We start from the raw sequence: 14,810 nt of genomic DNA, 5'->3' as shown, positions 1-14,810 counted from the left end.
CCACTCATTAAGTTATTTATTTGTTCCAACTTACATGGTTTATTGAATATTCATTTATTCCTGCTTTCTATTATACTATTTTGTTTCTTTCCTGATTGAGTTTTGTGTTTTATTAAAGAATTAATCTGGATATTTATTTCTATTTATATTATATGTAGTGTTAATATTTAAAATTTATTTCTAAGCTTTTGGGGTTTTATATAAAATAAATGCTTATGATATGTTAACTCTAAATATACAGCTTTCACAGAGGTGTGCTATGGATACTTGAGAGGTAGTGTAATGAATTGGTAAAGAGCACAGAACTGAGAAGCAGACTACCTGGGTTCAAATCGGGCTCAGCCACTTAAGCTTTTTATTTATTTATTCACTCATTCATTCATTCATTTATTATTTTAATCTTTTAATTTTTTTTAAAGATTTTATTTATTATTTCTTTGAGAGAGAGAGAGCACACAAGCAGGGAGAAGGTGAAGCAGGCTCTCCACTGAGCAGGGAGCCCGAAGCTGGGCTCCATCCCAGGGTCCTGGGATCATGATCTGAGCCAAAGGCAAAGGCAGATGCTTAACCAGATGAGCCACCCAGGCACCCCTCACTTAAGCTTTTTAACTTCAGACAAGTTACTTAACCTCTGTGTGCCTTGGTTTTCTGGGAAATGGAATAATAGTAATGGACTTAACTCAGAGGGTTATGAGGATTAAATCACTTAATACAGATTAAGTACTTAAAACAATGTCTGGCACATAGTTAACTCTAATACAGTGTTTACTATAATGATGATGATAAAGGTAAATGAAACACAGGAAAGATGACTAGTCCTAGATCTGCCAGTTAACTTTACTGAGATTCGTTCCATTATTCATAAAATAAAGTTGATATTGTTTCTTTTTCCTACTCAGCAAGATTGTGAGAAACAAATGAGTACTGTAAACATTTAACAGCATTTTTAATATGTCATTTTAAATGGAGTGGCTGTTTTAAATAGTATCATTAATTTTAGTATCCTAAGTTTGGTACAGAGAAGATAGAAATCCATTTCCTTTGATGTTTGGATGAAGTGGTGACATAGTTGTCAGTTGATCTCTCTTAGTTTGGGCTACAAAGCCACAGTGCTTCCTTAAAGTGTGATTTTCATTAGATATAATGTTGATTTATAATAACTAACCTTATGAAAAATTTTCCTTCTTGTGTAGAAAGGAAAATTAATTTATAGTAATATCTCTATCAAAAACGTATTAATTTTTGGATCTACTTTTTGATCTTTCTTTAAATAGCTACTTCTGTTAATAAGCAAGCTATACAGTTTAATCCAAAGAGTCTGTTTATGACTATTTGCTCCATTAGCATTAGTAACTATAAGCAAGAGCCTCAGCATTTTGCTATAAACTATGGTGTCCTAGCTTTAATTTTTCTAGTTAGTATCTGATATAGTGCATTATATGTGGTACTCAGTGAATTTTGAATTTCTTTGAAATTAATTTTATGGAATGATTGGCTAAAATAACTATATTATTGTAGTGGGGAAGGTGTACTTTCACTTGCTTTTATTTGCTTTGGTGCAGCGGGGGAGGATATTTTTCTAGTTTTCTACAAGGTAAAATATTTAGTATTTAATGAAAAAAAGTAAATCCTTGACCGTTTCCAGATACTCATACAAAGTCTCTTAAAGGCTTTATTTGGTTTTGGGGAGAATCTAATCAAAAGTGCCCCTTTGCCAATTTAATCAACTTTCAAATATTTTTTCAATATGTATCTTTTTTTATCCCCTAAACCAGCCTCGTTATCTGTAAAAACCTAGAGTTGTTGTCTGCTTAATGGAAGTGCTTGGTGAAACCATGCATAAAGCAACTTTTCATGAAGAAACTTTGTAGGTAAAGGACAAAGTTTTTCAGGAATTTTACATCTGTACTATAACACCGAGGAATGCAGAACATTTGTATTCTCACAAATCTGAATGAATGTAGGTAAAATATCTTTTTTTGACTGATTTATTGAAACTAAATTTAAAGTAAAAATTCCTATGAATCCATAATCAGCTTAAACGAAACTAGATAAGAAGCAACTAGGTGTATATTATGTGCTTAATAAAAGTTAAAAAAGTTACATACTTCAAATCTGGAGGGTGAAGTCATTCTGATTTGCTCCCCAGTGGGACCTGTGCGTGCTTTTCTTTCTCTTTTTTTGTACTTCTAAATTTTAGTATTCTTGAAATTCAGTTCTTATTAAATAGTATTTTGAATTTTTAACAGTTTTTGAAGCACATATTAGGAATGAATGACACTGGTGTTGTGCTGATGATGTGTTGAAAAACAATGATCTTTCTTTAAACCTGGGCAATGATCTTTCTTTATCCTGGGCAAAACTGTAACATGCCTTCCTGGTGATTCAGTTTTTGTCAACAATTTTATATAAACACTCACTTGATGCTTATAAAACACGTTTAAAATTTGATAGAGATGATTTGGAATCCTTAAGTAGGTATCTTCATTTTACATTGTGCTCAATATTTGAAACAAATTCATGCTAAATTATGATAGGGAAGCTTAGGAATAAATACAAAATTCTTTTCGTTTTGTTCAATAGAAACCTATTTTATTATTAGATTTAATGTGGAAAAATTGTAGAAATAATAGTGCATTCACTATATTAACAGATGACAGGAGAAAATCTGATAATCCAAAAAAAAAAAAAAACCCAGATAAAATTAAAAACCTATTTGTAATTTTAGTTGTAAAAACAAAACAAATTTGAAATAGAAGGGATATGATACAAAGGATCTAAAGAATATCTATAGCAAACATCTTAATGATGATGTTATACTGTAAGTTTTCCCTCTGAGAACAGGAATAAGATTAGGTTGCTTACTATCTCATTGCTTTTGTTCACTGTTGAATTGGAGGCCTGAGTCAGATAGTTAGGCGGGACAGAGCAGGAAAAACAGTATTAATATAAGGATTGGGAAGGAAATAATAAAACTATCACTTGCAGGCAATACAAGTTATGCATGTAGAAAAGCTTCCTTAAATTCAGGTAAATTATTAGAGTTAGTAAGTGAGTTTAGTGAAGTTGTTGGATTTAAGAGCAAATACAAAAGCCAATTAAGATAAAATTAAGTTTAAAAAAAAGAGTTCTTTTATAATAGCATTTAGAAAATACCAAATAGGAATAAATGTAACAAAAGCTGAAGAATTCTATATAGAAAATATAAAACATTATTAAGAGAAATTAAAGAAGCTCTAAATAAACGAAGGAATTTAATGGGTCTATTCCATATTCCACAGACAATACACTGTTGCTCACAGGGAGCCAGGGAATTAAAGTCAGTAAAGTGATTGTGTACTGGGTAGTAACTTTTTAGGTAGTTGCCCACTAAATCTGTAGGTACCAGTTTGGCTTTTTACCAGTCTTTGTTTTATAATGAACTGATTTTTTTTTTATTATGTTAATCACCATACATTACATCATTAGTTTTTGATGTAGTGTTGCATGATTCATTGTTTGCGTATAACACCCAGTGCTCCATTCAGTACGTGCCCTCTTTAATACCCATCACCGGGCTAACCCATCCCCCCACCCCCATCCCCTCTAGAACCCTGTTTGTTTCTCAGAGTCCATAGTCTGTCATGGTTCGTCTCCCCTTCCGATTTCCCCCCCTTCATTTTTCCCTTCCTGCTATCTTCTTTTTTTTTTTTTAACATATAATGTATTATGTGTTTCAGAGGTACAGGTCTGTGATTCAACAGTCTTACACAATTCACAGCGCTCACCATAGCACATATAATGAACTGATTTTGAGTTTTTCTCTTAATAGACTGTGACCATAGATAAACTGCAAGGAAGTACTGTTAATATATCTGCTGAACATGGTTTGCTGGAAGCCAAGTATCTTTATACAGAATTGTCATTTCTATCTTCTGCTGCTGGAGATATTACATTAGGAAGTGTTCATGGTAAGATGACAGAAGCCTAATACATCTCCATTCCATATAACATAAATTTCTAATTTCTCTGTAGTCGAAGAAGGATCTGCCCTCTAAATAATTAATGGCAGACTAATCATCTTTTTAAAAAAACATAAAGTGACTCATAAGCTATTTAATTTTACTTTGGCGAGAAATTAAATATGCTGTTATATTTGAAGGTAGTAGTAATTGTGATTTTTAATGCATTTCCTTTTGTTATTTATTTATTTATTTATTGCTCAGCTAGGCCTTGAATAGTTCTGGTAATTTGTAACTCTTCATATTTTAATAATGACTTTTATTTAGCATTGCATTTCTGTTAATGACAGTGAAAAGTACTGTACTTAATATATTGAGTAGCTTTTAGTAGAAAAGCAATTCCTTACCAAGTCAGATGTTGATTAACACCTATGATAAGAATAGCACTATTCTTGGGCTCCTGGGTGGCTGAGTTGGTTGGGCGACTGCCTGAGGCTCAGGTCATGATCCTGGAGTCCCGGGATCGAGTCCTGCATTGGGCTCCCTGCTCAGCAGGGAATCTGCTTCTCCCTCTCCTGCTCCCCGCTCTTGTGCTCTCTCTCTCTCTCTCTCTCTCTCAAATAAATAAATAAAATCTTAAAAAAAAAAAAGAATAGCACTGTTCTTTGCAGTGTTTTATACCATATTTACACTAAATCCATTAATGTTTAATTTCTTTTGCTTTCTTTTAAGTTAGATAAGAATTGAATTTGGTACAGTTTTCCATTAATAGCTTACATGATAGTAAACAGATGCACCTTTTTGAAGTATCCTTAACAAAACTCTAGGTCTCTTGATTTTGATTACTTAAAGTGCTGAAATGGAAAACAAATTGCTAGGGATAAAAGAATTCATTCCTTAGCCTTTGTAAAGCCTTTTGTATTTACTGACCTTTAATATGAAGTCAGATACCTTTCCTTGGGCGGTTTAAATTTGGGTCAGACCTAGATCCTCTTTGGGCTGTAGTCTCAGGTTGGGTTTCTTGAAAGCAGACTCTAAAATGGAAACTAGAGTGCAGCACATTTACTAAGGAGGTGTCTTGGGACCAACGCCATGCAAAGGAAGGAGGCCCAACTTCCACTGGAGAAGTTGGACTGTGATGCAGCCTCAGTAACCCCAAGGGGAGAGTTCTGAAGCTGGGATCATCCTTAGAATTGTCTCGAGTCAAGGTGAGGAAAGCTGGACCTTTATATCCCCAATCATTAGATGCAGGATGCCCCAGAAAGGAGTATGATCTTAGGCCAAGATGACTCTTTTCAGCTGAGGCAATTCCCTAAGAGGGCTGACAGCTGAGGGCTGTCTGCAGGCAGTACTCCCATGAGCTAGGAAAATAAGCCCTGAGGTATGGAGAAGTTCTAGATGATGAATTACAGAACTCACTGCAGTTATAGTTATTGATTCATTCAACACATATATTGACCACCTACTGTGTGCCAGATTTTCAGACACCAAGGATACATAGTTGGGCAGGAGTTGATCCCTATCCTTAAAGAACTCATGGTCTTCATTATTTGTAATACTGGTACAGCAATGAAAAGAAGTAAGGGAAGGGAAAATTTGATCCAGTTGCCACTGTTGAAAAGCTTCCCTGTTGTTCAACCCTGCTTTCCCCATCTGGTCTTTGGCCCACACTCTGCTTTAATTTTTCAGTAGTAGTAAGTTTGTAAAAGAGAGGTACATAAGAAACCCTCCTCATTTCTTAGTCACACCAGTGCCTGCCTACTTTTTAATAACCCTTCAGACAAGCCTAAGTTTCTTGCCTCTACCATGCACCCCTATTTCCATCCTTGTCCTAAGGGTGTCCTGATGGCATCCTTATCATTATATGAACATGCTACTGGAGTTTGGAGGTGGGATGGGTACAGAAGAATAGGTAATGTTCTAGCCCTACAGCCTAGTAGGTGAGAAGATCAGAGTCAGGGCTGGTGAAAGAAAGGAAGTCCCTATGTTCTAGCTATAGGGATTTTAGTAAGGAGAGGTATCTTCCAGGGATCATCCCAAGCTGGAACTTTATATATATATTGCAGTGAATTCTTTGTTCTAAATGGTGATGGTCATCTAACATAAATTATATTTTGGCTATATTTAAACAAGCTGGCTTGGGAATCTTAAAACTTGTTTTACGGGGAAATATGTCACTATCTCTAAACATCTGACTTATAGAAAACAGATTTGGGAAATATATGCATTCTAAGACCTGCCTGTTCAGGATTTATTTAGTTTGGCTTCCTTTTTCTTAAGCAAGGCTTAAGCTGATTTTTTTTTCAAGTAGATTTTTTTTAACCCAACATACAGATGTTGTAAAAAGCCTTTTTTTTTTTTTAACCACAAATATGATGGCAATACCTGTCTTTTGATAGATTTCCCAAGTATATGAGTTTGGGGGTTTTGGTACTGGTAGGTGGATGGTTTGAAAGCAAGTTGAAAGCAGACATGTATTGAGGGCCTCAGTGGGCTAGCCCCTTTCACTTAATGGACAATTAGCTGTTTACAAAAGAAGAAAACAAAACTTAAAAATGTCTAATTGTTTGCTCTCAATTACAAGCTAATTAGTGGAAGAGCAAGGATTTGGTCCAGATTTCTTGACCTTCCAGGAGATGTTTAATGTGTTCAAACAAATCTGTGTAATGGCCAGGGTGAACCCAAATACCATCATTGCTTTGAGGGCTTCCTGGCATGCTCTAGAGATGTTTTCTCTAGGCAGACAGTGCTACAGCACAGATGGACTACTTCAGCAATGTTCTATATTGTAAACTCCAGTTTCAGTAATACTTGTTATGCCTTATGACATCTGGCAAAAAATGTGGATGTTCTGTATAGTGGTCAGGTTCAGCTTAGCTCCATGGAGATATTTAGACATTCCATAAAAGTGCTGCTGCTATCTTCAGTGTATGGTTTCTAAGGTTTCTATGAAAGGAAGAGAGAGCATGAAGTTTATATCTTGTTTATATTTTCTCTTTGTTTATATACCCTGATGGCAAACCAATACCCAACATAATGCTAAGTACTTAGAGGATGCCCAGTAAAAGGGATAATGAAAGCGGTAGTATGTCTTTTCTGACCTTCCAAATTGACCGTATGTGTAGAAAGGAAAAAATCTATCATAAATGTTTTTCCAAATGGAATTTTTAAGCATAGTTAACTATATTTTCTAGGTAAGAAAATGTGTAAAGCTAATTGACTGGTAATAAGGTTGGTTGAATCATACCTATTAAGTATGTGTGCCTTCTAATGTAAAAGAAACTAGTTTATTCATGATCCAACAAATGCTCTCTACTGTTCTGGCACTGGCAATCTAATAGGAGAATAGGTGGTTGGATAGTTTGTGTTTAGGTATAAAATTTTGTAACAGTTTATTCTCTTGATTTTTTTCTAAATTATCAAAAATTAGATTCTATGTGAATTACATTTTATTATATTCTATTTGAATATTTATTTTAAAAGAATTCTATACATGTATATGTAAGATATACATATACATATATGTATTCTACTAAATATGTTTTTAAAATATAAATATATGTAGTCTCCTAACTCTTTAGAGAGAAACAGAAGCTTCCTTGAAATGGTTTGCTGGGGTTGGTTTTTATTTATAATATAATTAAACAATTAATGAGTTTTTAGTATGTAGGCATACTCATGACCATTGTTTCAGCATTTTATATTTAACTTATGTTATTATTTGGAATAAGTGATTAATAAAAGTGCACTTTATTGCTTTTTTTTTTTTTAAAGATTTTATTTATTTGACAGAGAGAGACACAGTGAGAGAGGGAATATAATCAGGAGGGGTGGGAGAGGGAGAAGCAGGCTTCCCGCCGAGCAGGGAGCCTGATGTGGGACTCGATCCCAGGACTCTGAGATCATGACCTGAGCCAAAGGCAGACGCTTAACGACTGAGCCACCCAGGCGCCCAAAAGTGCACTTTAAATGTTTAGATTCCCCATGTAACTTAGGGTCTTATGCTAGGTTCTTTGGGAATATACGTTGATAAATAAATTGCTGAGTATTCTCTCATTTTCTCTGTGCTTAACTACTTTGGATTTAGAAACTCACAGAAATAAAAGTTCCATTAGCTATACAAGCACAGTTGATAACTTTGATATCAGAATTTCATAAATAAATTCCCATTTTGCTTTAAGAAATGACATGTAGTCACTGGTGAATTTGTACATCTGCCATGTGAATTTAGGAAGTCAGAAATAATATAAAATTTCAAAAGAAAAGCTTTTATTGGATTAAATAGAACTTTTCATGAAGTTCTTGAAAATGCTTTGTTTAAATTCTAGGATTTATTGTTAAGTCTGTTGTAAAGTTTTGCTTTGATTATCATTTTGACATATGATGTTATGTTAATGTTGACTCTGGACACTCCAAACTTTTTTATATAAATACTAGAAAGGAATTACTGCTTGCTTTGTGGTACAGACAGCATAAATTTTTTTTTCAGGATTTAGACATGTGATACATGCAGTATTTGGACTCAGCTCCTTAGATGGACTTGGCTCTCTCTGTAAAGGTGATGGTGCCATTTTCATTGTGTGGCTTCCAAGCTTCCACCAAAGGAAGAGAGATCAGAGGTTGATGGGAAAAATTTCAGAAACTAAGCTGATTCTGCCATATATTTTTAGCCAGAATATTTTATTTTATTTTATTTTAGATTTATTTATTCAAGAGAGAGAGAAAGCATGTGTGTACGCACAGGGTTGAGGGGCGAGGGGCAGAGGGAGAGGGAAAGAGAGTCTCAAGCAGACACCCCACTGAGCACGGAGCCTGAGGCAGGGTCAGTCTCACAACCCTGAGATCACCACCTGAGCCGAAACCAAGAGTTGGATGCCCAACCACCTGTGCCACCCAGGTGTCCCTAGCCAGAATATTTTAAATGACTCTATCAAATTGCAAGAGGCTGAGATTGAGAATTTAGCAGTATTCTAAGGCAGGAAAAAAGCACACAAATATTAGTGGGCACTGGCAGTATTTTTCATGTTTTATATTTGTAATTGATCTTTCTCAAATTTCTATGAGTTCCTCCTTTTTTCCACCCCTTGGGGTATTCTCCAGGATTTCATCCTGTTTTGTTGTTCCTTTGCTTCTTTCTTTTTCTTGGGCAGCTTATATACTTTTGAATCTTAACTACTGTTACATTCTGATAATTCAAATTTATATCTCTAGCTCTGACTTCTGACTTACACATCCATCTGCTTGATAGATGTAGCTAATTGGATCTTTACAGGCATTTCAAACCCAACATTTCCAACTTCTTTTCTCTTACTTTTCCCCCTCCCTCAAACCTCATCCCTAATGTGTTTCTCCTCCTTTATTTACATTTGCAGTTCTGATATTACCATGTAACAAACTCCCCAAGCTAGAAATCTCGAAGTAATCCTAGATTCCTCTCTCTCTCACCTCCCACTCATCTAATTAATCACCAAGTTTAAGTAGGTTTTATCACCTAAATATTTCTTCAATCTATCCCATCTTTTTCTTTCTAATTTCTACTATTCTATTTCAGATTCTTGTCATCTCTTGCTTCAACTCTGACAATAACTTTACTTCCAGTCTTGCTTTCTTCAAATCCATCCTCCTTACTGTAGCCTGTGGTGGTTTATGAGAAACGCACATTGAACATGGCATTCTCTTATTCAAACCTTTCCGATTGCCTGAATGATGTACCTAACTTTCCATTTCCCTCTTTGGACCCTATGCTTTCCCTTCCAGAATTACATAATCTCTTACTTTCCCATATATATCCTTACCTGTTTTATACTTTGGAGTCCTTGATCAGAGCCTTTGACTATACTGATCATTCTGTTGATAGTTTTCTTAAAATGCTTTTCCCACCTTTCTTTACCTCATTGACTTTTAGTAATTTTTCAATACTCAACTAAAGCATATTCTCCTCATCTCTGGCCTTCCATTGACCCATACATTTTTGCCTAATTATAAACTCCTCAAGAGCAAGGATCATGTTTTATTCATCTTTATATTAGCATTTAGCATGTGGCTTACAAATAGCAAGTGCCTCCCTTCCTGCTCCCTGCCACCCCCCCCAAATACAAAAAGAATTTAACCTTTAAGGATATTTGATTGCTCTGTTTGGATTGTTAGAGTATATGTGCTTTTAAAACCATAATCAGATTTCTTTTAGTGAAGAAAAATAAATTAATGTTCATCTGTAATTGATAGCTTATTTTTTCTTCTGACCATACTAGAATGAAGAATTACTAGCTAAGAAAAGGAGTATATTTTCTCAAACACTAGGGTTTCTGGAGAAGTTGCATAACTTGAGAGTAGAGTAAGCACACATAGTTATTACAGACCACATGGCATGTGCTTTATTACCGAGAAGGCTTTTACGAAGATCCACTCCTCTCAAAGAGTTGATTTGCTTATTGTTTTTAGTGATTGGAGATGAAATAGGTAGAACCAAAATGTAGAAAACTGTGTCAGTAATGCCTATTTGGTTGAGTTGAGTCCTTTTAAATATTCTGCCTTATTCCACAAAGTATTTAAAGTAAGAGGTCCATTTTGTATATTCTAACAACTTCGGAATATTTCTGTTTAGAGTAGAGTTTTCTAAATATTTTGATATCAGTTGAAACTATATTTTTTGTATATTCCTTTAAAAGTTTAGCACTGGGGTGCCTGGGTGGCTCAGTCAGTTAGGCGTCTGCCTTCAGCTCAGGTCATGATCCTGGGGTCCTGGGATCGAGCCCCGCATCAGGCTCCCTGCTCAGCGGGAAGCCTGCTTCTCCCTCTCCCATTCCCCCCACTTGTGTTCCCTCTCTCGCTGTGTCTCTCTCTGTCAAATAAATAAATAAAATCTTTGAAAAAATAAAATAAAATGGAAGTTTAGCATTGACAAAAATCTTTTGAAATATTTTTTATAAATATTCCTCATTTTCATAGTTTTTCTTGTTCCACTCTGCTTTTACTATATAGAATTCTTAACATTCAAAAGAGATGTAGTCTGAGACTGTAGGTGCCACTATAATATGAACTAGTCCTCATTCTTTAATAGATCTAAAACTTCTATCTTACGGCTGTAGGAACCGTAACTTTCTTTGAGATCACTTTACTTTCATGATGAGCACTAATGAATGGCTTTTGAGAAAGACCATGTTTTCATTTAAAAAAATAGCAAATTTTTAGAGAATTCATTGAGACGAGTATAAGATAATAAAGCTCTTTTGCCTTGCTAGTGAGTGACTGGACTCACTAGCTAAATGACTGACTATAAAACTGTCATAGTTCTTTACTAATAGTTAAAAATCATAAAAATCAGTGGTCTACTTCATCTTATTTTTGAAATGTTCAGGAGGTAGAAGCAATAAAGAGAATTCTGAGTGGAAGTCCTGTTTTACACTAAACTCCCTAAAGCATGGTTTTCTTTCTTTCTTTCTTTCTTTTTTAAGATTTTATTTATTTATTTGTCAGAGAGAGAGAGAGGGAGAGAGAGCACAAGCAGGGAGAGTGGCAGGCAGAGGGAGAAGCAGGCTCCCCGCTGAGCAAGGAGCTCGATGCAGGACTCGATCCCAGGACCCCGGGATCATGACCTGAGCCGAAGGCAGATGCTTAACTCACTGAGCCACCCAGGTGCTCCTGAAGCATGGTTTTCTTATTGTTATCCATCTTAAAATTCTTCACTGACTCTTTCAATTTAGGATGATAAAGTCAGTAGACTAGCACCCCATGGTTCTTCTACAGGTTGCTCTTCACTTGTTTTTCCAAACTCAATTTGAACATTTAAAAATCATTCAAATCAATAAAAAAAAAATCATTTAAAAAATAATGTTGACTATGTACTGGGTACTGTACTACACTTTTAGGATATAATGCTAAATAAGAAACCATGATCCCCATCCTCATAGACTTGTCTAATTGCTTCAGTTTAACTGATTTGTATGATTTAAACCTAGCATGTGTAGTTCTGCCTTTTTACCTTTGTTTATGTAATTCTTTTTCCCAGAAAATCCTTCCCCCTCAACATATTCAAATTTTATCCATATTTCAAATCTCAGCTCTGGTGATATCTCTACTATGACTATTCTCCTTGTTCATATCAGGTCATTTTAGTCTCTTCTGAATGGCCGTGGTGACTAATACATATTGTTTGCTTATGACTTTCACTTATAATTATTTACAAATACTAAATTTTAACTTTTCATGTGTGTATTTCCCCAGATATCCTATAAGGCTTTGGATGGCCAGGCTGTCTTCTGGCCCCTCCCCCAAATGATTCATGTCCCTCCCACATGCAGAATACACTCCCTTCCTTCCAAGTTTCCTAAAAGTCTCATCCCATTATGCACCACATCACAGTCCAGAATCTCTTCATCAAAATCAGATCAAGGTGTATGTGAGGCTCTTCAAGTATAGTTGCTTAAGTACAGTTCCTCAAGAACAATTTCTCTGAATTTGAAGACCTGTGACCTAAAGAGACAAGTTATCTAGCCCCCCTCCCACCCCCATGCATACCACCTATACACCCAACATACACTGATGGGACAGGTATAGGGCAATTGCTATAGACTTTCCTGTTCAAAAGTGGGAAAATGAGAGGCACAAAGGGGTCACCGGTCCATAGTGATTTTGAAATTTGGGTGGGCAAACATTGGAGTTTCCTTGATTATATCAAAAGGCCTGGGAATAATTCTTTAGGGTTTCAGGCTTTGCCCTCTGAGTTTTTGTCCTCCCTTTGAGTCATTCTTCCTTTTTCATGAAATATATCATGTGTTTGCATCTGAGTGGTTTTCTCAGTCTGCTTCCTGACAGTAGAATTTTGGAAGCCCAGTGGTCTCTTTACTTTGTACTGTAACTGTTCCTTTCAGTTCAGTTTAGCAGTGTTTGCTGTTGTTATTCTCTCAAAAATTTTGTCCGCCTCCTCTGAATCATGTTGGGGTTTATTCCATAAGATAAAAGCCACATCTAAGAATCTCTTTAAAAAATGTGGACTTCTACAGAGAAATTGAGGTAAAATGTACTCAAGCTTTCTAGAGTGTCTATTGTTTGAGAGGATCTATGAAAGACACCTTTAATCTTTTTAAAGGACTTTTTGTATAATTGATTAGTGCTGTGAAGTACCACTCTTGATCTTTCTGGGGTCTTAAAAAGAGGTTTTGCAGTCACCCCTCAGCTTCATTTTTAGACCATGTACTGCCAATGCCCTGGATTCAAACTTTGTTGGGAAGCTAGTCCTGACTTTAACATCTTTTGCCATCTTGAGAAGCTGAGAATTTTCAAAACTATGTGTGTCTTGGTTTTGTTTGTTTGTTTGTTTAACAGTCCTTTCTTTAGTTTATCTCTCTTCTTTTGCATTTTGCAGTAAGTGGCAAAAAAAAAAAAATAGGTAGCACTCACAACACTTTAACTTTGCTTAGAAATCTTAGTTAAATCACTTAAATGTTCGTTAAGGTACATTTCCTAGTTTCCACATTATTGAAGATAATGGCATTGTTAAGTTTCTACAACTACTTAACAAGAATCCTCCTTTCTCCAATTTCCAAAAACATTTTCCTCACTTCCTCTTGAGCCCTTGTGGGAAGAATACTCAAAGTCCAGCTTTCTCCTAACAGTCTTTTCAAGGCAATTTAAGCTTTCCGTAACATGTTCCTCAAAATCTCTCTAACCTCTACCCACTGCCAAGTTCCAAAGCTACTCCTACATTTTTAGGTATTTATTATGGCAGTACCCCACTTTCATCTTTCAACATCTATACTAGTTACTTCTTCCTGTGTAACAAATTACCTCAAAACTTAGCAGCTGAAAGCAACAAACATTTATTGTCTTATAGTTCGAATGGGTCAGGAATCTTGGTGTGGCTTAACTGGCTCCTCTGCCTCAAGACCTCTTATGAGGTTGTTATGAAAGTGTCAGCTGAGGCTGTGGGGTCCATTTGAAGGTTCCACCAAAGGACAGTCGGCTTCCTAGCTCATTCCTGTGGTTATTGGCAGAATTCATGTCAGATCCTGTTGGCTAGAGGCCTTTTTTAGTTCCTTCCTAGTGGGCTTCTTTCATAGGGCAGTTGACAACATGGCTGGCTGGCTTCCCTCAGAGCAGAAGAGGGCTAGCAAGACAGAAACCAGAATCTTTTTGTAACCTAATTTTGGAAGCAACATCCCATCACTTTTGCCTTATTTTCTGTGTTAAAAGCAAATTATTAGGTACAGCCTATACATAATGGGAGGAAATTATACAAGACATGAATACCAGGAGGCAGGGATCATTGAAAGCCATCTTAGAAGCTATGTGATCTTTGGCCACTAATTGCATGTGATGGTGAATCTGCATTTACTGGATTTGAAAATTGGAAGAGAGTGTCTAGAGCACACCAGTGAAATAATATTTACATAACACATTTAAAAGAATCTTTACAACCTTGTAACTTACTGAGACTTGAAAATAATTTTAGGAGCTTAATTTCTCCATACAAACCAAGTTTTATTCCTACACAAATGTACCCCTTGTTCATATCCTCAAATGAAGTATGATGGAATATAAGACTTTTAGAGGGATTTTTGCAATCAAAGTACATCTAACTGTTGAACAAATGAATCAAGTGTTTTGTTTGCTTTTGCTCAGGTACTTATACATGTCAGTATTTATAGGGATGCAAGAAATTAAGTAAATGAGTCCACTTACCCTAGATTATTTCTGAGATAAAAGCTATTCCTTTACTTTTTAATGTAGTTTTGGAATGATGGTAGAAGAGGCAACATTGCTTACATTTTCAGTGCAGTAAACATAGGTAGTATGGGTCTAGGAGTAATTCTACAAACAAATACACATATGAAGAAAAATCCTACTAATTTTGGTATTAGAGGAAACGGG

The 14,810-nt window shown here is 35.6% G+C and overlaps 1 protein-coding gene across 2 annotated transcripts in view; it reads left to right on the top strand.

The window, feature by feature from the left end:
* The window catches only part of FAM185A (family with sequence similarity 185 member A), a 70,222-nt gene that overhangs the window by 12,906 nt on the left and 42,506 nt on the right, over positions 1 to 14,810 (top strand). For both annotated transcript variants that reach the window (XM_044920070.1, XM_021689667.1), the window contains exon 4: positions 3,812 to 3,950. In XM_044920070.1, coding sequence (XP_044776005.1) covers positions 3,812 to 3,950 — 139 coding nt within the window. The remainder of the gene's footprint in view (positions 1 to 3,811; positions 3,951 to 14,810) is intronic.

Source organism: Neomonachus schauinslandi, chromosome 12 (assembly GCF_002201575.2).
Source record: "Neomonachus schauinslandi chromosome 12, ASM220157v2, whole genome shotgun sequence".
Taxonomy (NCBI): domain Eukaryota; kingdom Metazoa; phylum Chordata; class Mammalia; order Carnivora; family Phocidae; genus Neomonachus; species Neomonachus schauinslandi.
This window is presented reverse-complemented; position numbering and strand designations above follow the sequence as displayed.